This window comes from Pseudorasbora parva, chromosome 9 (genome assembly GCF_024679245.1).
Source record: "Pseudorasbora parva isolate DD20220531a chromosome 9, ASM2467924v1, whole genome shotgun sequence".
In the NCBI taxonomy this organism is placed as follows: Eukaryota; Metazoa; Chordata; class Actinopteri; order Cypriniformes; family Gobionidae; genus Pseudorasbora; species Pseudorasbora parva.
The window spans coordinates 22,186,648-22,211,300 of record NC_090180.1 but is presented as its reverse complement, the minus strand read 5'-3'; the positions used below and the strand labels follow the sequence as shown (position 1 = coordinate 22,211,300).

The 24,653-nt window shown below is 41.1% G+C and overlaps 1 protein-coding gene across 1 annotated transcript in view; it reads left to right on the top strand.

Moving 5' to 3' along the window:
- mpp7b (MAGUK p55 scaffold protein 7b) overlaps positions 1-24,653 on the top strand; it is a 124,148-nt gene that overhangs the window by 18,204 nt on the left and 81,291 nt on the right. Inside the window, exons 8-12 of the mRNA XM_067453388.1 lie at positions 7,580-7,661; positions 14,540-14,625; positions 20,437-20,511; positions 20,604-20,800; positions 22,336-22,400. Of these exons, the coding sequence (XP_067309489.1) occupies positions 7,580-7,661; positions 14,540-14,625; positions 20,437-20,511; positions 20,604-20,800; positions 22,336-22,400 (505 nt within the window). The remainder of the gene's footprint in view (positions 1-7,579; positions 7,662-14,539; positions 14,626-20,436; positions 20,512-20,603; positions 20,801-22,335; positions 22,401-24,653) is intronic.

Below are 24,653 nucleotides of genomic sequence, written 5' to 3'. Positions count from 1 at the left end.
TATAACATCTGGTGAATAATGCCGAAGGAGGCAGCCATGTGAATTAGGCTTTATGAATTCCAGAGAATGAAAGGAAAGAACATCATCATTTTTGGTACCACCGTGACGAAGAGTCCTTCCTTGCCATCCACTCACTAGACTCAATGTTTTTTTGTTTTTTTTTCAACTGTCATCCACCATGATTGTGATTTGGATGGAATAGTCTATGATGAATTAAACAGACAACAGTCAAACACACAAAATAGACTGAAGAGAACAAAGAGATTTAGAGTGTCGCCAAATCAATATCGGTCTGTATGTCTGCCTGCCCTAATTATAAACACTATATACCATTCATACATTTAAAAATAAAATAAAAATTAATACTTTCATTCAGCAATAACATTGGACCCGCTTTACATTAGGTGGCTTTAACTATGTACTAACATTTAATTGAATCATTTGATATGATGTACAAACATGTTTTTACATTGTACTTATATTTTTAAAAAACACCTCCATGTAATTACATCTGTAATTAATTTCTGTAATTACATTGATAATTACACCATTGGCACTTCCCTTATAGCTGACCCTACCCTTAGCAACTACATTTTACTTATTTTTTTATGTAAGTACATAGTAGTTAATTAAGGCCACCTAATATAAAGTGGGACCATACAATGTATCAAAAGTGACAGTAAGGACATTTTCACTGCTTTAAAAACAAAATTCACATAAATGTTGTTTGGAGCAAAAGCAAATTCAGAGTTATAACTATATTAATGGATTTACATTTATATATTATAATTAGATTTACATTTATACAAATGTTTTTAAACTTCATGTTCATCAATGAATCTTGAACAAAAGCATCCTACACTGTAAAAAATAAACCATGGGTCTTGTAATTTTCACAACAAAAAATAAGGTGATAATTAAAAATAGTATGTATATTTTCATAATAAAATTTTGGTTTAGTATTGTATAGAAAATATTAAGAACATTCCACTAATAAAACCAATAGACAGATTTTCCTAATTGTTTTAAGGAAATGTAAGCAATTTTGAGGATTGAATTAAAGAACCAATTAAGCTGATACAGTTAAGGAAAATAAGGTTACCTGTTTATTTTAAGAAAATTAGCTCAATTATGCAGTTTTATTTAGATGCCATTTAAACTGTTGTTAGTTCCCAGTATGCTTTGCATATGGTTGGAGAGTTAATATTGAAGTTAAGTGTTATTTTATGTTTCTGAGTGAAGAGAAACATTGTTTAATGTATAATGTTCAGATATGATTGACATTTGAAAGAATTTCTTTAATGTTGAAGATTTGACCACTATCATTGTGCAGAAGAGTAGAGCTTATGGTTATGTTGAGGTGCATAACTGCAAGTTCTTATATAATATAGCATGTTGCTTTGTTCAGTGAGCAATAATTTTACTAATGCCATTACAGTTTCTACTATGCTGTGTTTACAGCATATAGTCTATTAATTGTATAACATAACTCAAAGTCAAATATAAACGTCGGTCAAAATATAGGTTGGTTATGTAAAATCAACTTAAATTAAAAAAAGCACATTACACTAATAATATTCAATTCATCAGGTGCTATAGAATAAATAATTTAGGATATGTACTTAATTTGTTCAGGTAGATTCCACAACAACAACAACAACAACAAAATATTGTAAAAACGATTTAAAATTATTAAGTGTAATTTTGTTACCATATAATTTTAAGTAGATAGCGTGTAATATTTTTTTACAGTGTAGTTTCCACATAAAAAATATTAAGCTGCACAACTGTTTTTAACATTGATAATAATAAGAAATGTTTCTTGATCACTAAATCAGCTAGCCTGACAAGCCAGACCCACATCAAGATGTTTGGTCTGGAAACTCACCATTGACAGAGATCAATCCGAGCGGCAGCATAAACGGTTGTCTTTCAAACTCCCTCTGCACGCGATAGGATAGCTCTACAACCAACCAGAGCAACAGAGGTGAAACAGAGCTTGTTGATAGATTAAACATTCGCCGTATCCGGTCGGCAAAACCCCGAACACATCTTCCCTTTTTAAGAATGACTTCAGTGCCGTTCTTTGTTTTTTTCTCAGAGAAAAGCTTAACTCCAAGTCTTCCAGAGTCGCGGTCAAAGCTGATCCGAAAGACCGCCGTTCTCCAGTTTCTGTGTTTACTAGAAGCACGCAAATGCAACTCGGCCGTCGTCATTATGGCCCCGCCCACTGACTCTATACACAATGGGATTGGCTTGTCAAGAGTTAGGGGATTACAGCTCAGAAGGGTATTGAGAGTTGCTAGACGACACTCGCGGGCAGATTAGATTTGCTGCCGCTAGGGTGCGTCTAGATTTCTAGGCTATAAATCAGCATTTCAGAATAAGGGATCCATGTTTGCAGGACCTTTGGCAACAGTTCTTCTAACCCTAATTGATGGAGTGTGTAGCTTTTAATTTCTTAAACAACACTGCAGGAAGACACATCTTGGCCATAATCCAGGATGACAATGCCAAGATTTATCAGGCTCAAATTGTGAAAGAATGGTTGGGAGGCAGAACGAAGAATCATTTTCACACATGAATTGGCAATTCTGAGTCCAGACCTTAAACTCAGTGAACTCAAGTTTTTGGTATGTGCTGAAGGAGTCTTTACAGAGTGCTGGACTTGTATTGTCAGTACGAGATCAAACATGACAAAAAATGTATGCATTTCTTGATGGAAATAAATGTTGTGATACTAATTTCATCAAGAGGTGCATTACACTCCATCATCTGGGTTAGAAGAAATGTTGCCAAACAGGCTAGACACACAATAATCACAGCAATAATGATCCAATCATAGACTCTTAAGCATTTGTCTATTTAAATCCAAACAGTGACTTTTTTTTCCCGGATGTGCCTGTGATTGGCTACAATGATCAACACACAGGAGCATTGGAATGCACACAGAAGTGTTTGAAAGTGTTTTGAAAGCGGGAGCAGGAGCGTTTGAAAAGCAGGGGTTAACCAGTGGACCAGTAGACTGATAGACACCTGCATTCAAACGCTCTGTTTGTATCTGTGTAAGCGCTCTGTGAAAAGCATCATTTATTGTATATTTACAACATGTTTGTGAAGCGCTAATCGTTGTAGCCAATCACAGACATATTTGATGAGCGTGTGAGCATAATGGCCAGTCAGAGGCCAGTCAGAGTCGATGCGGTTCAATGTGCAGTCTTCTTATGAGCACACACTTTTGTTATGTAACGCCACTTTGACTGTCGGGAAGAAGTCTGCTGTGGAGCTCGCACCAGTGTGGTTTCAGCAAAAGTGTGCATTGAGGGCACATATCGACCTTCTGAAGTACACTTCTGAAACCTAAAAGGGGATACCCTATGATCTCATGGACTTAATGGACATGTAAATCCACCATGAAGTAAGTGCATATGAAGTGTGCCATTTGGGACAGGGCAGCAAACACACCGAAACGATGATTTTCACCCCCCAAAACAAGATTTTTCGGGACAATCCCAAGTAATGCTGCTAAGCTTGTTTTGGCCATGATTGGGATAGTTTTAATCAACAATTAGGTGGGTTTGGTTTTGCAGACCTGGCAACCCTGGATCTTTTATAGTCTACCTGACATTTTATACTCTGCCCTTTACTCAGTACAGATACAAACTAAATTGCCAGCATTTGGCGTCATCAGGGTTGGTCTGTGCTTGATGTTCCAGTGAAAATGTTTGCGGTTTAAAAGGATTACTGCAGTGGATGTCAGACTGGGCAGATGGGGTTAGTGTTCAGTGATTAAATCATTAACCTTAAATATGATAGTTCTGTCTTGGAGCAGACCATTTTAAAGTCCAGAACCCATCTGTTTTCTCCGCACCATGGGTAGAGAGCTGTAAACACTGGGGCATGGCTTTTCCATTTTCTATTTAAGAAGCATGAGAAGGGTCTAGAAAGTTCTCCACAATCTCCAGATCTTTTTGTGCTTCTAATAGGGGACCTGAGCCCTGTGATTAAGGATTACAGGCCATTTTGGCTTTTGTGGTCAAGGAACTATGCAGGGCCTCCTAACTCTTGTATCAGTGTTTTCCTTGTGGCTTGACTACCATTATCTACCTCACTGTCTGCTTCTAAACAGGCTTGTTAAAGAAACGCGACATGTCAGAGGCACTTTGAGGAACCAAATGGGTTACACTTTATTTTGATAGTCCATTTTAAACATTCTACTAACTATAAGTAACTTTGCAACTATATGTCAACTAACTCTCATTAGTTAGTATTAGTAGACTGTCAGTAGACTGGTAGGTTATGGTTATGTTTTAGGGTTCGGGTTAGTATAATAAGTTGAATTTTAGTTGTTAAGTTACTTTGGGTGTTTTCACACTTGGTCCTTTTCAGGGGTCTGAGCACGGTTTGAGTGATTTTTGGCCCGTATGTGAACACTCTTAAGCCCCTTTCACACTGCACATCGGACCCGGAATATTCCCGGAACATTGCCGGGTCGCCTTCTGTGTGAAAGCAACCACGTCCCAGAATTGATTACCGAATTGAACCCGGGTCGGGGACCTAGTAACATAGCGGGGTTCGATCCGGGATGAGCGCTGTGCAAACAAAAGCCAAAACTAATGCCGCAACGTGTACGTAGTTATCGTGCGACTCCTAGAGCTTGTTTTTTCAATAACACAACCCTGCAGTGCCAAAAGAGCTAGTCGGTGTTTTAAATGCAGAGAGTGTTCGTATACAAAAGAAACTAAAATTAAACAAGCAGAAATGTGTGCAAACTGGACACAAGTCGAGACCACAGACAGGGTTGCCAACTCTCACGCATCTGGCGTGATACTCACGCTTTCAGGCTCTGTCTCACGCTCTCACTCCGCCCAACTCAATCTCACGCCAAATTGCCAAACCTGATTTTGATATTAAACAAAGCTATAAGCTTTAATTTTTTTAAATGTGTTTTAATGAAATTCAAACAATAAATAGCGTTTTGGCGCTAATGTGGCATAATGTTAAAGCCAGAGGCGTTGAAAAGCGGAGTTGCATGCTCTCGTCTCCCTGCGGTGCGCGCTGGTCACGTGGCCCATGAGCGCTCAATACTTCTAGCGCCGTGCCAATGAATTTAAATGGCTTAAGCGGATACACAACAGTTTCACCATATAGATGTTTGCTGCAAGTTTTGGTAAACAGTACAGCATAGTGTTAGTGTTTATTGATTATTAAGTCAGCCATATTTACAGGATCGTTTTATTATGGAGAGTGATAGAGATTCAACATTGTTAACATTAATGTTATTCTTGTATTTAGCCCTCAGGTATTCCTTACTAATAGGTCACACTCATACTCATTAAATGATATTTATTGAATATTTTGAGGAGATCTTTTGGTACTAAATACTATTTGTGCAACAATTATTGTCAATAAATGACCACTTAAAATATTTTTCTTCTAATATTTGTATTTCTTCTAAAATTTATATTACAATTAGTGTAGTAATTAATATTAAAATAGAGAATTCCAATTCAAAGAGGCAAATTAGAGTCATTTTGTGGCTAAAAAATATTAATGTTTATTTGTAATGCCATTAGGTGCCTTTAGGCTCTTTAATAAATATACATGTATCTAATCTAGTTGCTCAAAAATATATTGCAGTCTTTGCATTCTAATAAATATTTAGATATGATGATCAAACACTAGATTTCTTTAAATGTGAAATTTCAAAACTTAAATAACTTGCATCATAATCTTTTTAATGAATAATGATACTTATATAAGCAGTCACAAGTGAATATTAAGGAATGGCACATATAACTTGACCCAAGAAATGTTTAAACTAGTGCCAAAACAAACATATTATTATGTACAGTATATATACTAGATATAAACTGATACTGAATCAAGATCAAAAGCATTACACCCCCCCCCCCCCCCCCCCCGCCCGGCCCCCCAAAAATCTCACTCCAACCTGAACTTAAAAGTTGGCAACCCTGCCACAGAGCTCCTTATTATCTGCGCCGAAGCTGAGATCGCTTGCCATTATACGTCACATTCGGATGTCATGTGTCAACTCGATCCGGGACCGTTTAGGTTGTGTGTGAAAGCGCACATATTACGGTATTTCGCTGGCAGTGTGAATGGACCAAATCTAGCGGCCTGGGAACAAATGCCGGGTTGCATTATCCGTGTATTTGCCAGAATCGCAGTGTGAAAGGGGCTCTAGCGACCTCAGACCCCTTTTAAGGTCCCATCTTACGGTACAGTTCGCTAAAAACATCTGAACACAGACCGCTCTGGGCTTACTTGATTTTTTCTGTTTGCGTTCATCAGATGCCTCCGTACAAATCGGCTATTTATCGCAGTTGATTCTTCTGAGTCTGACAAATCTCTACAAATTATTTGTTCATAACATACACTTGTTTATTGCAATTTCAACCACTTCCGAATGCGGCTGCTCACCTTGCCAGTTTAAAACGGTTTAACGAGCGCCTAGCTAAAGCACATGCACAGAAGCCAGCTGTCACAGCTTGTGAAATAAACGGAATCTTTAGCGTCTTATTCCATTTATTTTAAAGTGTCAAAAACATACAAGTTTCACATAGACAGGTGGTTTTGTCTTAAGTGAATGTAAACATCTGCATTACTAGCCTAATAAAAGAATCAGTGGAGTCATACAGTGAAGAATATGCAGTTTTATTTTTTCATGTGATTATCCCATTAAAGCAGTTCATTTAATTTGCATCTTTATTTTATTGTTTTATTATTTTATTATTTTATTGTACTGTTTATTTTTTGTAGCCTATGCTGATGTTATCATTGCCTTCTGCAATAAAATAAACATGAATCAAGGAAAACAATTTAAAAAAAAAAAAGTTACATATATACATAGTTTGGACTGATTTAGTCCTTTGCAAGTATTAGCTCTACAGTATTAAAGTGAAGCTGTGGTGTGTGCTCCATGGTTGGTGTATTGATTGTAATGGGAGATGATGCATGATAATTTGGTGAGTGAATAAAACAGAAATGATTTTTCTCTCTTAGCAATGCGAAATGGTGCTAATGAATATGGACTTGAAAGCAAAACACAGATGTGTATCCAATTTATCAAGGTCAAATCTGATGTGTGTTTAGATCCAATGAAACCCAAAGATTAATTTCACTGGCTGCTGATTTTCTTCCTTCAGACACTAAACGAAAACTGATCAGATGTTTGACATATGTCAACAAGCTGTGTGATGTTTAATTTGAGTTTTCATAAATAGAGTTTCCCTCATTAAGTTTGACTTATTCGTCATGGCTTCATGGAACATTTCACACTCAGCTTCTACTGCATAACATGTTTAAGATTCCTATTGTGAAATTCACACCTATATCGCCCTCTCTAAAGAAATGTCTCTCCAGATTTGTACTTGGACTTATCCCAGTCACATATTGATTTACAAGGCAAACTGGGATTGTTTGGTAGTAATTGGTCCCTCTAGATATATGAACTCAAGCCTGACATTCGATTTGCTTTGAATGAGTTCTGAAACTGTAGATTTGTATTTCTGAATGACAGCATACAGAACTCAAAAAATACATGTCTATGTTCCAGGGAGCCACCATAAAGAGAGACGAGTCCACTGGAGCTATAGTTGTAGCTCGGGTCATGAGAGGAGGAGCTGCTGATCGGAGTGGTGAGATGCACGTTAAATTTATTAATATTGTAACCTCTTTCACCATAGTGTTCTTATTATGTTTAACACAAAGGAAAACAAGGACTCAAGTGCAGAGAAATTATCATTTATTATAAAAAAATAAACATAATTACAATACAAAACCCCACAATGTCACAACCGCACTTCCTGCACCATCAGACATTATTATTATACTTACGTATAATTATAAAGTATTAAAGTAATTATAGTTTACTTTTAATTAAAGTAGTTTAATTAAATTATAGTTTACTTATAATTAAAGTTTACTTTATAAACTTTAATTATAAAGTTTATAAAGTAAAGTGTAATTATTATTATACTTTATACACGTTCACTCGTTCACAATCACCGGAATTCTGATCACCTGTGCATCATCACCAGAGCCACATATAAGCACGACACAAGTCGGTGCATTTACATGCACACCAGTAAGCTGATAACTCCAAAAAAAATCAGCTTATTGAATTTACCAGTTTTCCCCGTTTACATTTAAACCAGTAAACTGACAACACAAGTAAACTGCATTTACATGACTTAATAAACCGGGTTATTTCCTTGTAGTGACGTCAAAAATAATAATGTCCGTATATCTGACTCTGAGTTTTTCAAATGTTACGTCAGTTGTGATGTTAAATAAAGCGTTCACCGTGTCAGCGGGATATTTAAGGCTCATATTATGCCTTATGCAGTTATGCCGCGTTTTGACTGAACCTCTTCTACTTCTGCTGCATGAGGAAAGAGAACACATCTTTACAATTTTCTGGCTGTTAAATGAGTCTGGTTTTGTGATATATGTCCTTATTTCATGCAAAACGCTAGCTCGCTCTGTCTGGATGCATTTAAATGTACTCTAAGTTTGCATTTTTGTCACCTATCACATATGAGCACTTCAATAAGCCAACAGAAAGCAGGTTAATGCATTTACATGCAGCACGAAATCGAGGTAAGAGGAAGAAAACTACCTGTCCCGACCGGTTTATGCTTACGCCGTTTATGACGTTAGTTCAATAAAAGAAAACGGGTTACCGCGTTTACATGACCATGTTCATTGTCGGCTTATTGGGCATAATCGGCTTAAGAATGTGCATGTAAACGCACCGAGTGTCTGGTCTTGCACCGATCACCGTCCATGACGAACGTCTACTCACCTGTAGTTCAACTTACCTGTCTTCATCCTAATCGTTGTCCTCATCTCCAGCATCGTCTTCTTCATCATCTTTGTCTTCGCTGTCTACAAAGGAAAGTAATCAAGTCATCAGTCTGTCTGTGTTTCTACGTATCAAGATATCATCCTGTGTTCTGCTTGTGTCCAATACCTCTTTCTATTAAACTGTTTCATGTTACACTTACCTCTGTGTCCTCGTCTGTGTCTGACAGAAGACCAGACCAAATGCAAAGTTCTCCAAACACAGGCGGGGACCGCACCGCTGATCACTTCACCAACCTGGTTCAAGCTGTAGAGTCCTCACTGATTCAAGACACCAATCCCTCACCACCAGCGGCAAGCACGACCGTCCCTCCATCACCAGGACCTGCAGCGCCCGTCAGTTCTTCAGCTGCCTCTGCAAGTCCCATGGCCCGACCAGCAACATACAGTGGCGTGGCTGAGGATTGCAGTGGGTTCCTGTTACAATGCTCCCTGTACATGGAAGCGAATTCCCATCTGTTCCAACATGAGAGAGGCAGAGCGGCATTTATCATCTCCGTGCTCGAAGGACGAGCACTACAATGGGCGCAATCCTTGTGGGAATCGAATGTCACCAGCTCTGTCTCCACTTTCTGTTCTCATTTTGTCTTCGGTCAACACGCTGCTGAACTGTCTGTCCACGATCAACTCTTCAACATTTGTCAGGAAAAGAGACTGCTAGTTCCTACGCCTTACGTTTCCGCACTCTGGCATGTATTAGTGGTTGGAATGAATCCACCCTCATCACAGCATTTTCGTCACAGCCTTCTAGATGAGGTAAAGCAACTAATCGTCATTTATGAAGATTCAATGGGTCTTGAGTTGTTAATCCAGAAAACAGTCCGAGTATCACAACGACTATCTGCCTGTGATCAAAGATAGTGGTCACAGATGGAGGTTTTCTGTCCTTCTGCCTGTGGTCACGGGGAAACGGGAGATCCAACAAAGACTGACAAACACAAGGAGCTAAAGAAGGCAAGATATCAAGAGGGAACAGGTGGGACAAATGAAACCAGTAACGAAATAATATGGGGGGAAGAATCTAACAGAGACACGAGCACATGCTCAACATAACAAAACCCACATGTGCACACAAGACAACACATGCATGTGACAGTTTTTGATCAACACTCTTACTGTCCATTCACACTGCCACCGGCAAAGCTCCAAACTTCGCTCTGATTGAATGCTTGGTCTTTTTTAAACTGTATTTAAAGGGACCGGAAAACTAACAAGCATTGAAACAGGAGGTATTTGTGCAGATTGACCACAAGTAGGGTATAAGTTAACCTCATGTAATCTTTTAAACGTGAAAGTAAGAAATGGATCAATGGAACTTAACAATTATACTTCCATGTTTGCTAACGAAATAAACCTATTAAAAATATATTTGTGTGGTGTAGCTTTTGTTTTCACAGTTAAGTTTACACATGCAGTTTATAGGAGATGTTTACTAGTCATGGTCTTTAATTAATATTAACATTAATTTGTGTGCAGCCTACATTACAATAGAAATGCATCTGGTTGAAGGGCGCCGCATTAATACAAATTGTCAAAACTGTCCTGCTGTCACAGAAACGCCTGGCTCCCATGTCACGGTATCCCAGTGCACACCCTCTCCTGAGTATCGATCACCTCCACCTGCACTTCATCAGTACCCTCATCAACACGAGCACTTAAAGGCCCACTGAAGTGCCTTGAAATGCGCCGCATTATTCAATGTGTTGACGTAATTTCCCCTGAAACGGCTTCTTAGCAGCTCCTTCCCTTTTTTGAAACAGCCAATAGCGTTTCTTTAATATACAGTTTGACTAGAGCGCAAGAGTGGACCTTTCTCTGTTTGGTAAAGCCAGTTTCCTCTAACATTGTTTACCATCATAATCTCATCCATGTCGCTTTGAAATGCAGCATTCTGTGCAGAATTCAAATGGGTCGATATGTTTTTTGTTGTCTGTGCGGACTCGCGCATGTATGATCCGCGCTGCGCTCTCGTGTCTGTAGTCTAAATTTAGACCTGAGCCGTTGGGGTGTGTGCGCGACTGCGGTGCGTGAAACTAACGTGAAAACAGACTTTATTCGCTTCAAATGAAAGCATAATGGTTTCCTTTCATATATATACAGTGTGGTATGTGCATTTCACCATGTAGAAATTAGTAAATGTGTGTTAACAACTGACCGATAGCTTCGGCAGTGTAGGGGGCGGGCTTTAGATTCTAGAGAGCATTTTGATTGGACAGAAGATTTGACGAGAAAGTGATGTCTGCGATGATGTCACCAAAATCTGAGATTCGTTTTAACGGAAGTGGGAGACTCTAAATTTTGAATGCTTATATCTCCTAAATGCAAATTTCGTCATACCCAGATAGCAAGCATGTTTGGGCCACATATGGGTATTATCTGGGACATATGGCCCAGATATGGCATGGCTGAACAGATATGGGCCAGAATGTGACCATATTTGTTTTGCCATAACTTTAATATCAGTGGGAAATGTTGTCTTGGTTCACAACTCATTTTGAGCTATATGGCCCAGATAACAATGTACATGTGTTATGGGGGGACTCAGATTTATGGTCCATCCAGATCCGACTATAGCCTTCGTCATCGAGATTGATGCCTCCACCACCGGAGCGAGAGCGGTGCTCTCACAACAGCAGGGTACACCGAGTCGGCTCCAACCTTGCGCCGCCTTCTCCCGGAAGTTCAACCCGGAGGAGGTAAACTACAACATCGGCAAACGTGAGTTATTGGCCATCAAGCTCGTCTTGGAGGAGTGGAAGCATTTGCTGGAAGGAGCCCAACATCCCTTCATCGTGTTAACCGACCATAAGAACCTTGAGTATCTCTGAGATGCCAAGCGGCTGAACCCTCGTCAAGCTAGATGGGCACTCTTCTTCACAAGGTTCAACTTCACTATATTGCTCTGTCTCGTTTCCAAGCTCCTGAGGAAGCCCCCGAAAGTTCCGAGCCCATCCTGCCTGAGAAGCTCTTCCTCCATCCCATCACCTGGTCTGAGGAGACGATTCCTCCCACCAGTGCCTCGCCGGGTTTTCCGCCAGGACTCCAGTACATCACCCACTCATGACGCACTCCCTTGGTTCACTCCGCTCACACATCTGTGGGCACTGGCCACCCAGGTGCTAATGAAACCCTCTAGCTGCTATGTGAACGCTTATGGTGGCCCAGCATGGTGGCGGATGTAAGAAGGTACGTGAGAGGATGTCGGGAGTGTGCCTTCGCCAAGAGTCCCCGGCACCTCCCTGCCGGTAAGCTGCTTCCTCTGCCTGTTCCCAATCGGCAATGGTCACACTTAGGGGTAGACTTTATCCCTGACCTGCCTGTGTCCGATGGCCATACATGTATCTTAGTTGTTGTGGATAGATTCTCCAAGTCATGTCGTCTGATTCCTCTGAAAGGGTTACCCACTGCCATCCAGGAGATTGGCAGGTTCCTCCGTACCTTCTGTCACGGTCACCAGAACTCCTGGAACCAGTTTTTGGGTGGGCCGAGTACGCATAAAACTCGCTCCATCAGGCCACCACAGGTTTAACCCACTTCCAGTGCGTACTCTGCTACCAACCCCCGCTCTTCCCATTGTCGGGGGAACCTTCGGACATGCCAGCTGTCGACTACTGGTTCCGGGAGAGTGAGAGGGTCTGGGACGAGGCTGATCACTAACTCCAGCGAGCCCTGCGCAGACATAAGCTGACAGCCGACCTTCGCTACGCCACGTACTCCTTCCAGCCCAGGCAGAAGATTTGGCTGTCAACCAGTGACATCAGGCTACGTCTGCCACTCATCGTGGAAGAGGGAACAGCTTATGAGGTGAAGGAGATCCTGGACTCCTGACGTCGTGGTGGTATACTCGAGTATCTGGTAGACTGGGAAGGCTACGGTCCAGAGGAATGCTCATGGGTACCAAGAAACGACATCCTTGATCCTAACATCCTTGAAACTTTCCATGCCTCTCATCCTGACAGACCACAGACCAGGGCAACCACCATGGCGTCGGGGTCCGCGGCCCTCAGGAGCGGGCCGTGGAGGGAGGGGTAATGTTATAGAAACGCCAGGCTCCCACGTCACGGTATTCTAACGCACACCTTCTCCTGAGTATTAATCACCTCCACCTGCACCTCATCAGCACCTTCATCAACACGAGCACTTAAGCACCACAGTCACTCATTGTCCGGTCTCGTTTATGCAAGGTACTCAAATAGCGCACTTTCTTTTCAAACCCGCCACAGCAACGAACATCCTCTCATTTATTTTGCTTGGGAACTAATGTGCTTGGAGCCAGAGTTACAGGACTCATTCTCTGTAATCTTCTCAAGCAGAGCACTTCTATATTCTGATTGACTGCCGCCGAAACTGCGTCATACCTCATTACCATAAAGTTGACCTGATTTCAACTCTCATCAAAGCCCAAATCCTCCAAATCACTGGAGCTCACCGGCACGCAGGTGGTATGAATGTACTGTTAAAAACAACATTTTTAATTAGAACCTTTGAAGTTCATATGGAATTATATTTTGATGGTCAATTTTGACCATGCTGTTAACTATAAGTAACTTTGCAACTACATGTCAACTTATTTGAACAATACCAATCTACTAATACTTGCTACTATATGTCTACTTTACTCTCATAAAAATGTGTTTGTACACATAGGGTTAGGTTTATGGTTAGGATTACATTTTTAGATAGGAATGTTGTTCCAGGCTCAAAAAAAATATGTTAACACAGGTACACGTCTAAATCTGCAATATCAGGAGGTGCGTTTAATACATGCTTCCAAAAATGTGCTCACTGCAAATTTCACAGCACAATTCTCCATCTTGCAGGCTTTGAGTGCAAAGTTGTGGAGGATGCAGCAGACTATCACAATCTGGTATACTTCATTGGGACTGTACAGCATTGCTCAACTACAATTCCAGCATCTCAATCTTTAAAAGCTGAAAGTGTGCTCAACTGCACAGTGAATGTGATAATAATGCTCTTCTCCAATTCTCTGATTATAATTTGATGGGTTACTGCATCTATGATCTCTAGAAATGTAAATAAATGTGTGATTTAATTATTTCCGTAAAAAAATACATTTGATTTGAATAAAATTATTTATTAGTGTATAATTTTACATTTTATTAGGAAAAAAACATATCTGATCATGGTGAACCATCTATAGTAAGCCCAATATGCATTAAAAGGCATGTTTTTACTGATAAGATTTGACATCATTGAATTTAAAAAAGCTTGGTGCAGTGCAACACCAATACATACAGTTCCTGAAGCTGGATTGTGAGTGGTTAGTGAATAAGACACACAGAGCTTTGTACTGAAATAACTGTTCACCTCACAATGACTATCATACTTAATTCTGTTGAGAATTCCGTTCACACTTTATTTTAAGGTGTTATTGTTACATTGTAATAACATATTTATGTACTGTGTAATATTAATTAACTACATGTGGGTTAAGAGTTTATAGGGTACTATAAATCTTAACTATAGGGTTAAGATTAGGGTTTGGTTGAGGATTAGTTGCATGTTATTATGCATAATTTACTGTTGCTGTTATTAATATTGTAAGTACATGTAATACATGTAACAGGGACACTGTAAAATAAAGTGTTACCAGACTTTCTTCTCATTGCTTCATTGGTTAATGCTGCAGGTCTACTCCATGAAGGCGACAAGCTCAAGGAAGTCAATGGAGTTCCAATGGAGGACAAGAACCCAGAAGAGATCATTCCCATAATGGTATGCATTGCTGGTGAATAGTGTGTTTGGATCCTGGTTCCCCGCATGGGATGCTAGTGTGCTGGTGTCCCCATAAGGCTTCTTAACTAGCTTAAATAGGTGGTAAAACACATTATTTTGAAGGCCTTGATTGTGTTTGTGGGGTGCACTATAACGTTTTCATGCTTAGATTTAAAGAATTGCATTATTTTTCATATATTTGACCTTTATTCTACACTGCTCTGTTCCTCCTTGTAAAAACAGTCTGAATGTTTGCGGGTTCTATGCAGCCGGTCCCTCAAAAATACGCAATGGGCTCAGATTATTATATAATTAAAAAATAATTGTGTTAGTTGTTCGGTAAAGTTATCATGGGCTGTGGGCGTCCGGCCGCCGGTATATGTTTAAACACTGACGGAGATGGGGCTGGGTTACAACCTAAAATCATCTACTTCTCCTGATATATGTGACATTTTTTGATTGTGTAATGTCATTTGAAGTGTATGAAACCTAAAATAAGCATTAAAAGATACTGAGCTCAGTCAGTCACTTACTTAGCCTCTGGCTCAGCGCCAGTCAACGCACTAAAACGTCTCGGGTTATGTATATAACCCTTGTTCCCTGAGAGGGAACGAGCACTGCGTCGAAGCGACGAATTTGGGGATGCTCCCTAAGCATCAACGCATCTCAAAACGCATCTCAGCAGGATCAAATCAGTTAGAAATACCAAGAGTTCACTCAAAGCAAGGAGAGTCTGCTTTTAGCTATTATGCCAGCCGCAGTTGGAACCAGCTTCCTGAACAGATCAGATGTGCTCCAACAGTACCCACATTTAAATCCAGACTCAAAACACATCTGTTTAGCTGCGCATTTACTGAATGAGCTCTGAGCCACTGTACGTCCGACTGATTGCACCTTATCTATGCATCATTTTTAAAATTATTTTATAACTCTTTTAGTTTACCTTTGTTCTTTTCTTTGGTTATCATCATTTTATTATTTTTAATTCTCTTTACATTGTATTCTTTTTCTTGTGCATTTTTCATTCCTATTTTAATTCATTTCTATGTAAAGCACTTTGAATTGCCATTGTGTATGAAATGTGCTATATAAATAAACTTGCCTTGACTTGCCTTGCATCTGAAGTATGAATGAAACTAGTCCAATCCTTATTGGTCCTACGTCATGACGTAGATGTGACGGCATACCCAAAAGCTATAAAGGGGAGCCCGGCGCATTGTAGCGTCAATTATCGCGATGAAGCAAAACGCTCTCAGGCAATACGTGGTGTGACGACTAGACGCAGTGCTCCTTCCCTCTCAGGGAACCAGGGTTATATACATAACCCGAGACGTTCCCTATATCGAGGGAACTTCGCACTGCGTCGAAACGACGAATTTGGGGAACGAGTGCCCACTAGGCCACACCAAGGATACGCCTGCCCTATTGTGAGCTGGAGACCAGGCACAATTAGGACTGGAGTACCCTGCCGCCGGGGGTCGCAGGGAGGTGTAAGCTGTAAAACCTTATGAATGTGTGGTATGAATGAGTAGCCCAACCGGCCGCTTCACAGATGTCCTGCATAGGGACTCCGGACAGAAGGGCCACCGAGGAGGCCTTGCCTCTGGTCGAGTGGGCTGTCAAGGCAATAGGTGAAGGCAGATTGCACACCTGATATGCCAAAGCTATTGCCTGCACAATCCAATTACTAATAGTAGGGGTTGACGCAGGCAGCCCTTTCTTGGGTGAGCCAAAACACACTAACAGCTTGTCTGATTTCCTCCACTGAGCTGACCTTTCCAGATAAATCCTTAGGGCCTGAACGGGGCACAATAGGAACAGAACAGTCTCCCTTCTTCCGCCGTCACGTGGGGCGGGGGATGAAACGCCTGAAGAACTAAGGACCTGACCATACTGGACGGGACCTTAGGCACATAGCCTGGTCTAGGGTGCAGTACGGCCTTTACTCCTCCTGGGGCAAACTCCAAGCAGGTTGGCGTGATGGCCAAGGCTTGAAGATTACCCACTCTCCTGAGAGAGGTGATAGCTAGGAGGAACGCCACTTTAAGCGTGAGATTCTTGAGAAGTGAGAAGGGGGCCTCGGCTAGGCCTTCGAGAACCACTGCCAGATCCCATGTCGGAACTCTGGTACGCACTACAGGCCTCATTCTCCGTGCCCCACGAAGGAAACGTACACCCAAATGGTGCCTACCCAAAGGCCCATCACCTAACGGAGCGTGGAAAGTTCCAATAGCTGCCACATACACCTTAAGTGTGGACGGGGTAAGCCCTGCAGAGAAACGATTTTGGAGGAACTCCAGTACTGAAGCCACTGGGCAGTTAACTGGGTCTACCTCACGTTCTCTACACCAAGTGACGAAGACATTCCACTTGAGGCTGTACAATCCCCTAGTAGACGGGGCCCTAGAGCTAAGTCTCTATAACATCCGCTGGCAATCCCTCCTCTCGGTACCTGGCCCCCTCAGGGGCCAGACCCAGAGGTTCCATATTTCGGGGCGGGGGTGAAATATTGTGCCCCCTGCCTGCGATAGGAGGTCCCTCCTCAGAGGGACCTGCCACGGGTGATCTGCCAGCAGAGCTATTATGTCTGAGAACCATACTCGAGTTGGCCAACGAGGAGCTGCTAGAAGGAGACTGACTCCTTGTTGCCGAACTCTCTTCAGGACCCCTTGGAGCAGAGCGATAGGGGGAAATGCGTACAGATGCAGCCTCGGCCACGTCTGTACCATGGCGTCCAACCCTAGCAGGGCTGGATGCGTGAGGGAGAACCACAGTGGACAGTGGGACGTCTCTCGAGACGCAAACAGATCCACTTCCACTGGGCCGAACCTCCTGCAAATCGCCTCCACCACCTCTGGGTGGAGCCGCCATTCCCCGGGCCTCAGCCCCTGTCTCGACAGTATATCTGCCCCCTGATTCTGTATCCCCGGGATATACATTGCCCTGAGGGATAGCAGTTTCTCTTGTGACCAGCGAAGAATGAGATGCACCAGTTTGCATAGTGGGCGCGATCTCAACCCCCCCTGGCGGTTTATGTACGCCACGACTGCCATATTGTCCGTACGGACTAGAACGTGGTGTCCGCAAAGTTCCGGGAGGAAACTCCTGAGAGCTCTGTAGAGCTCTCCCATGGACCCCTCGCAAAGCGGCCTTCCATGACCGCGCCCCAGCCAGTAAGGGAGGCATCTGTTGAAACGGTTTTCCGGCAACATGATGCTCCCAAGACTGGCCCTTGGGACAGAAACCAAGCTTTCTTCCATATACCTAGAGCCCGAAGGAATTTGCGCGTGACTCTGATCATACGGAATGGGTTCCCTCTGGGGGAAAACCCCTTGGTCTTCAGCCACCACTGTAAGGCCCTCATATGTAGTAGTCCAAACAGAATGACGTCGGACGCTGCTGCTAGATGCCCTAACACTATCTGAAAGTGTTTCATAGTGATACTTTGTCCCAGCTTTATCTTTGAGACTATCGCCAGAACGGTATTGATTTGTGCGGGGGATAGTTGTGCCCAGATCGAAACCGAATCCCATATTATTCCCAGAAAACTCGTTTTCTGAGCTGGCGTCAACACGCTCTTTTTCGTGTTGAGCCTCAACCCCAAGCGTTATATAATGTGCTAGAACTACATCTCGATGTTGAACTGCCATTTCGAACGACTGGGCCAGTTTTAGCCAGTCGTCGATATAATTCAGTACCCGGATGCCCTGAAGTCTCAGTGGAGCCAGAGCTGCATCCATGCATTTGGTGAACGTGCGAGGGGAAAGAGCTAGACCGAAGGGAAGCACACGATATTGGTACGCTTTGCCCCCGAAAGCGAACCTCAGAAACTTCCTGTGGCAAGGAAGGATGGAGACATGAAAATAGGCATCTTTTAAATCTATTGTGATGAACCAGTCCTTGGGCTGGATCTGACTCACGATGGTGGGAATGGTCAACATCTTGAACCTGAATCTCATCAGAGACCGGTTCAGATACTTTAGATCTAAAATCGGCCGAAGCCCTCCATCCTTTTTTGGAACTATAAAGTACCGGCTGTAGAACCCGGCCTCCCTCTCCGACGGCGGGACCCACTCTATGGCTCCCTTAGTCAGCAAGGATTCTACCTCTTGTTCCATTACCTGAACCCGCTCTGGCACCACTGCAGTCCATGTCACCCCATTGAATTTTGGAGGGGGGTGATCGAACTGCAGTCTGTACCCTATTTCTACAGTATGCAGGACCCATGTGGATATATTCGGAAGGCATTTCCATGCGCCGAGATAATCTACTAAGGGAATCAGCCTCTCGAGTTGAGTCTCGTTTCTCGATCCCTGAAGCGCATGCCCGGCAGAGATTGAAATACGATTTTCGGTATTTGGACATTCGTCCCGCCCAGTCGCAGGTCTTTTTGAGGCGACTGGAGCGTGACGTGTCCATGGGAGAACGATGTGGCCCGAAGCGTCTGTGACGGCGGGATTACCACATCGTTTTCCCATCGAGAGCGTCGTGCGAGGAACAACCTCGGTTGTTCTCGCGCGAGGGGGACCACTCTTAAAGGTTGGAAATGCGCGCAGAGTATGGTCTGTTCCAAGAAACTCATTGTGCAGGTCCGGGAAAATCGGCAAGCCCCGGCGAGGTACCTGAGCCCGGCCCGAGAGAAACCGATCGTCCAGCCTGCTTGATGGCTGAACTTCCTGTCTCTCTTGTGGCCAATCGATATTTAATTTGGCCACGGCACGAGTCACTACCTATCAGTATTTGACATTTCTTTCGTAATACTAGGTCTCTTTTTACTTTGATATAATATATATATATATATATATATATATATATATATATATATATATATATATATATATATATATATATATATATATATATATATATATATATATATATATATATATATATATATGGGACAGACAACAATAAATAGACAGACAGTGTTTCAAACACACACAGAGCGTTATGCTGAAGAGCGATAACTGACGCTACAATGCGCCGGGCTCCCCTTTATAGCTTCCGGGTATGCCGTCACATCTACGTCATGACGTAGGACCAATAAGGATTGGACTAGTTTCATTCATACTTCAGATGCGTTGATGCTTAGGGAGCATCCCCAATTTCGTCGTTTCGACGCAGTGCGAAGTTCCCTCGATATAGGGAACTAGATTTACATTTTTGAATTTGGCAGTTGTTCACTGAATGTTTTAACCACATATGTGATCGTACACTGCAGGGACCAGCTTAGAATGTGATCGTATATGTCACAGGGTTAACAAACTGGTTTGGAGATCCAAACAGCATTCTCATCAGGAGGGGTTTATGTAAATATTGAACCTGCTGATGTCAGCAAGTCTGGAGGAAAAGGCTTTAGTTCCCTACCCGCCGTTCGCTGTAGTCCTTAGAAATTGATTTCTTTAAAAGCAAATATCTCCTTTGTAGATGTTGTTTATGCTCAAACAGCAACATTACACACTAGCTATAGTTAGAAAAGTGAAATCGTGTTTTTCCACCTCTTTAACCAGCAAACCGCTATTGGTCAACATGGATAAACTGGCTATACCAACAGTAAACCAGCAATATCCAGAATAGAAACTGATATAAGTCTTAAAGCTGCATGCATAAATGTGTTTGGGCATTAATTTGATGTGGTGTGCATTTTTGTTTGAGGGTATTCTAGATCCTAACACATTTGCATTCTATCTTTGTGTCTACACTACTGGTCAAAAGTTTGAAATAATTATAATTTTAATTGATCTTTGTCCAGCTGTTCCTGTTTAGTTCCCTCATTTTCCTTTGCCTGTGTGTCCTTATCACATCCTCCAGGCCCAGTCAGAAGGAGCGGTGACCTTCAAAGTCATTCCAGGCACCAATGAAGAGCCGGAAACCATAGATACCAAGGTCCCTTTATGAAAATCAAAGTGTAAAGAGCCGCTTTCTGCATTGTATCTTGCATCTTGGTGACATCAACATGTGTTTTTGGATTCTTGCAGATCTTTGTGAGGGCACTTTTTGATTATGATCCCCAAGCAGATCCCGCTATTCCATGCAAAGACGCTGGGTTGGAATTCTGGAGAGGAGATGTGTTACAGATTGTAAGCCAAGAAGATGACACCTGGTGGCAGGCCAGACGGCACAGTGACGCCAAACTCAGGGCTGGATTGATTCCCTCAAGACAGCTTCAGGAAAGGTAAGAAAACTTTCATAATCAAACTGTTGCAAAGTTTCACTCTAAGTCTAGACTGAAGAAACTAAATACTTTTGTTGTCAGAGTCATATACAGGCTTTGTCAGTCAGACTCAGGTCCTGTCATCATGTTCACAATGTTGAATTAGACACAGTCAATGGCAACTCAGTCGGACATTCCTTTAGTCAAACTTTAAATCTTGTAAGAAAAACAATCAATCTCATCTACATTTAAACCAAATTCCTCTTGTCTGGACATTTGCGGTGCCTTGAAAGACAATGGGAATCTGTCAGCCTGCTGAGATTGTTTTATTTGTGTCTTTCAGATGATGACATGACAGTGACATCATTGAAAGGTTTACTGTATAATTTGATCTAGTCCCAGCCTTAGATGACACATTTACCACAGTTCGTTCACTGACCGCCTGATACGGCCCAAAGTCATATTTACAAGCTAGATGAGTAATGTGCATTTGAATAGTTTGCCAGATAAGGTATATTGAATCTTTCTGTTTGAGACACTAACAAATGAACTTGATACCAATGAGCAGAACTGATTATTCTGGAAAAGAGAGGTTTGTCTGTAAAATAGTCTGTATTTGTTACTTGTAGACATGCAAAAGATCACAGATTTTATATATATATAGATAGATAGATAGATAGATAGATAGATAGATAGATAGATAGATAGATAGATAGATAGATAGATAGATAGATAGATAGATAGATAGATAGATAGATAGATAGATAGATAGATAGATAGATAGATAGATAGATAGATAGATTCTGCTATTTTTGTGGTATAATATTCGCTACCAGTAAAAAGTTAAAAACAAAACAAAAACAAATGCTAAATGTCCACAAAAATATTAGCACAACTCTTTCAATCTTGATACTAATGTTTCTCAAGTATCAAGTCAATATATTATAATGATTTCTGAAGTATCATGTAAGAAAATAAAAATAAAAAGATTATAGTAATGAGTGCGGAAAATTTAGCTTTGCCATCACAGGAATAAATAATAATTTAAAATAAATTCAAATAGAAAACAGATTTTTTAAATTGTAATATGTCATTCTTTGTTTTTTACTATTTTTGATCAAATTAATGCAGCTTTTGGTGAGCATGAGAGCCAATCTTTTGAACAGTAGAGAATCTTGGCCTAGAAATAGGCTTCGGTGTTGGCCAGACTTAATGTTTTGACTATCTGTGATATTCAGCTTCATCTGACTTCGAATAGACAGCTTTACAATATTTATGAGAAATTAAAGGGAAAGTTTACCCAAAAATGAACAATTTGTCATTACTTACTCACGTTTTTGTATGAAACCTGTATGAATTTCTTTCTACGGAAGTGAATGGGTGCCGTCAACTTTGTAGTTATCAACTTTCTTTAAAATATCTTCTTTCGTGTTTAGCAGAAGAAAGAAACTCATACAGGTTTAAAACAACAAGGTGACTAAATTATGATCCTATGAACTATATTTTTAACCTGAAATGTCAGTGTTTTCAGCATAATTCCAATGTGTTTCCTACAGGAGAGTGACTTTACAGAGGCCTGAAGTTCTATTTCACCCACCCAGGGTGTCAAAGGGATTCGAAAGTAAGTTCAGAAATCAATGACATTTACTTGACAGAGCTGCCTTAAAACAACATGCTGATAAGATATTATTTGAAATATTCAAATGTTTAAAATATCCACTCTCTCTGGCCCTGTCCCAATCAGGCTTGAGCCTTGAAAGGCAGTAGGGTGTACCTTTTGTCCTTTTAGCTGATTTTCTGAGCTTTCACTAAGAAATCATGTCAGATGTCTCATTTAGAGGAAGACGGATAGAGCTTAGTGCATTGGTCCAATTATTATTATTTTATTATTAACTTATTAATAAAAAATATTTTTATTCTTATTATTTACTATTATTTATTATTATTATTTACTAATTAGCTTATTCAGTTAAAAAATAGGACATTCCCCCCCCCCCCCAAACTGTTCATCAGTTGTCAACTCAGTTAGGTTATATGGTGTATATTTTTATATATTGATCTGCTCAGATGCTAAATAAATCAAGTCACCATAACTGAGATCATTGTTTCCTTTAAGATATTATTATTATTATTATTATTAGGGGCCAAGCACCGAAGGTGCGGAGGCACCTATTGAAATTGTTAGTGTTCCTATTATTATTATTCTGCTTCTTCTTCTTCTTCTTCTTCTTCTTCTTCTTTTTCTTTTTCTTCCGCCATAGGAGTCTCTGGCAGCCCATAGAACCGTATGGTAAAAAGTTGTGAAATTTGGCACACTCATAGAGGCCAGTCTGAGCTGTCACTATAGCAAATTTGGTGCCTCTAACTCAATCCCTCTAGCGCCACCACCTGTCCAAAGTTTCACTCATATTTATGCTTATAACTTTTGACCCCTAAGGGCTAGAAACAAAATTCTTTTTTCATCGGATTCCTTGGCTCAAGCCGATTCGATTTCACCCTATGATGTCATTTTCCGGTATGCAAATTTTCCCGCCATTTTGAATTTTCTGAAAAACCTACTTTTTCGAACTCCTCCTAGGCCGTTGCTCCGATTTTCACGAAAATTGAAACAGATCATCTTCAGAGCATGTTGACAAAAAGTTATGGAATTCAAGTTGATTCGTCCAATCGTTTCCAATAAACGCACAAACAAATTTTACGTGGAGGTTGCAAAAACACACTAAAGGCTATATCTCCGCAACGCTTTATCGTATTCAAACCAACCTTGGTACATGTCATCACAAGCATGACTTGAAGCAACATGCAGCGTTTCGGCGCAGCGCCACCTACCTGTCCGGAGATACGAAAAATGCCTATTTTGGCTTATAACTTCTGAACCGTTTATCCAAAAATCATAAAATTGGTCTCATTAGATTCAGGGCGTCATGCCGAGTCGACTGATATCCAATTTTACCATGTCGGCCATTTTGGATGTCGGCCATTTTGAATTATGTGCAAAAATGCTGTATTTTATGAACGCATGAACAGATTGTTATGAAACTTGGTATGGGTCATCACCACGATGCCCTGAAGTAGCCTGAGAAGTTTCGAAACAGCGCCACCTAGTGGAGAATTTTTTTTTTCAAACGCTTATAACTTTGGGTGTGGTTGACATATTTTGATGGGAGTGTGTTTTTTGGTCTCCTGAATCCTTGCCGACTCCAACGATACCAGACTTGCCAGGTTTCGGCATATGGTTTGCGCAGAGTTGTAATTTAGTGCTTAAAAAACATTTGCTGATATCTTCGAAACCGCTAGTCCGATCGAGACGAAACCAGCCTCAGAAGTTCGGAAACATAGGTCGATAGCTATACGCTAATGCCCAAATCTCAAAATATTGATAGTAAGGGGTAGTAAAATCCAATCAAAGTCAGGTGTCAGTCCTTTTTTACGTGTTTTTTCATATAAATGTCTATAACTCCAAAACAAAATGAGATATTTTCACCAAACTTGACACACATATGTATGGGCTCACTATGAGGACACATAAAAAAATTGGTGGGATTGTGCCTCTTGGTGGCGCTATAATAAAACAAAACATGAAATTCCCATTGACTTCAATGCAGTATTATGGTTTAAAATGCTAATGCTATAATTTAAGAATGCATTAGCGTATCGTTACAAAACTCGGTATGTGTCGTCCGCTCCATGTCCTGAAGATACTCAAAAAGTTTCGGGGTAGCGCCACCTTGTGGTCAAAAGTTGTAATAAAATGTACAGAAATGCGAATAACTTTTGATTAAATTAACCCATTGTAATGAAACTGGTCATAATACAGTCAATGGCTCATGCCGAGAACATGGATACCAATTGTGCCATATTTTGCAAACCTATC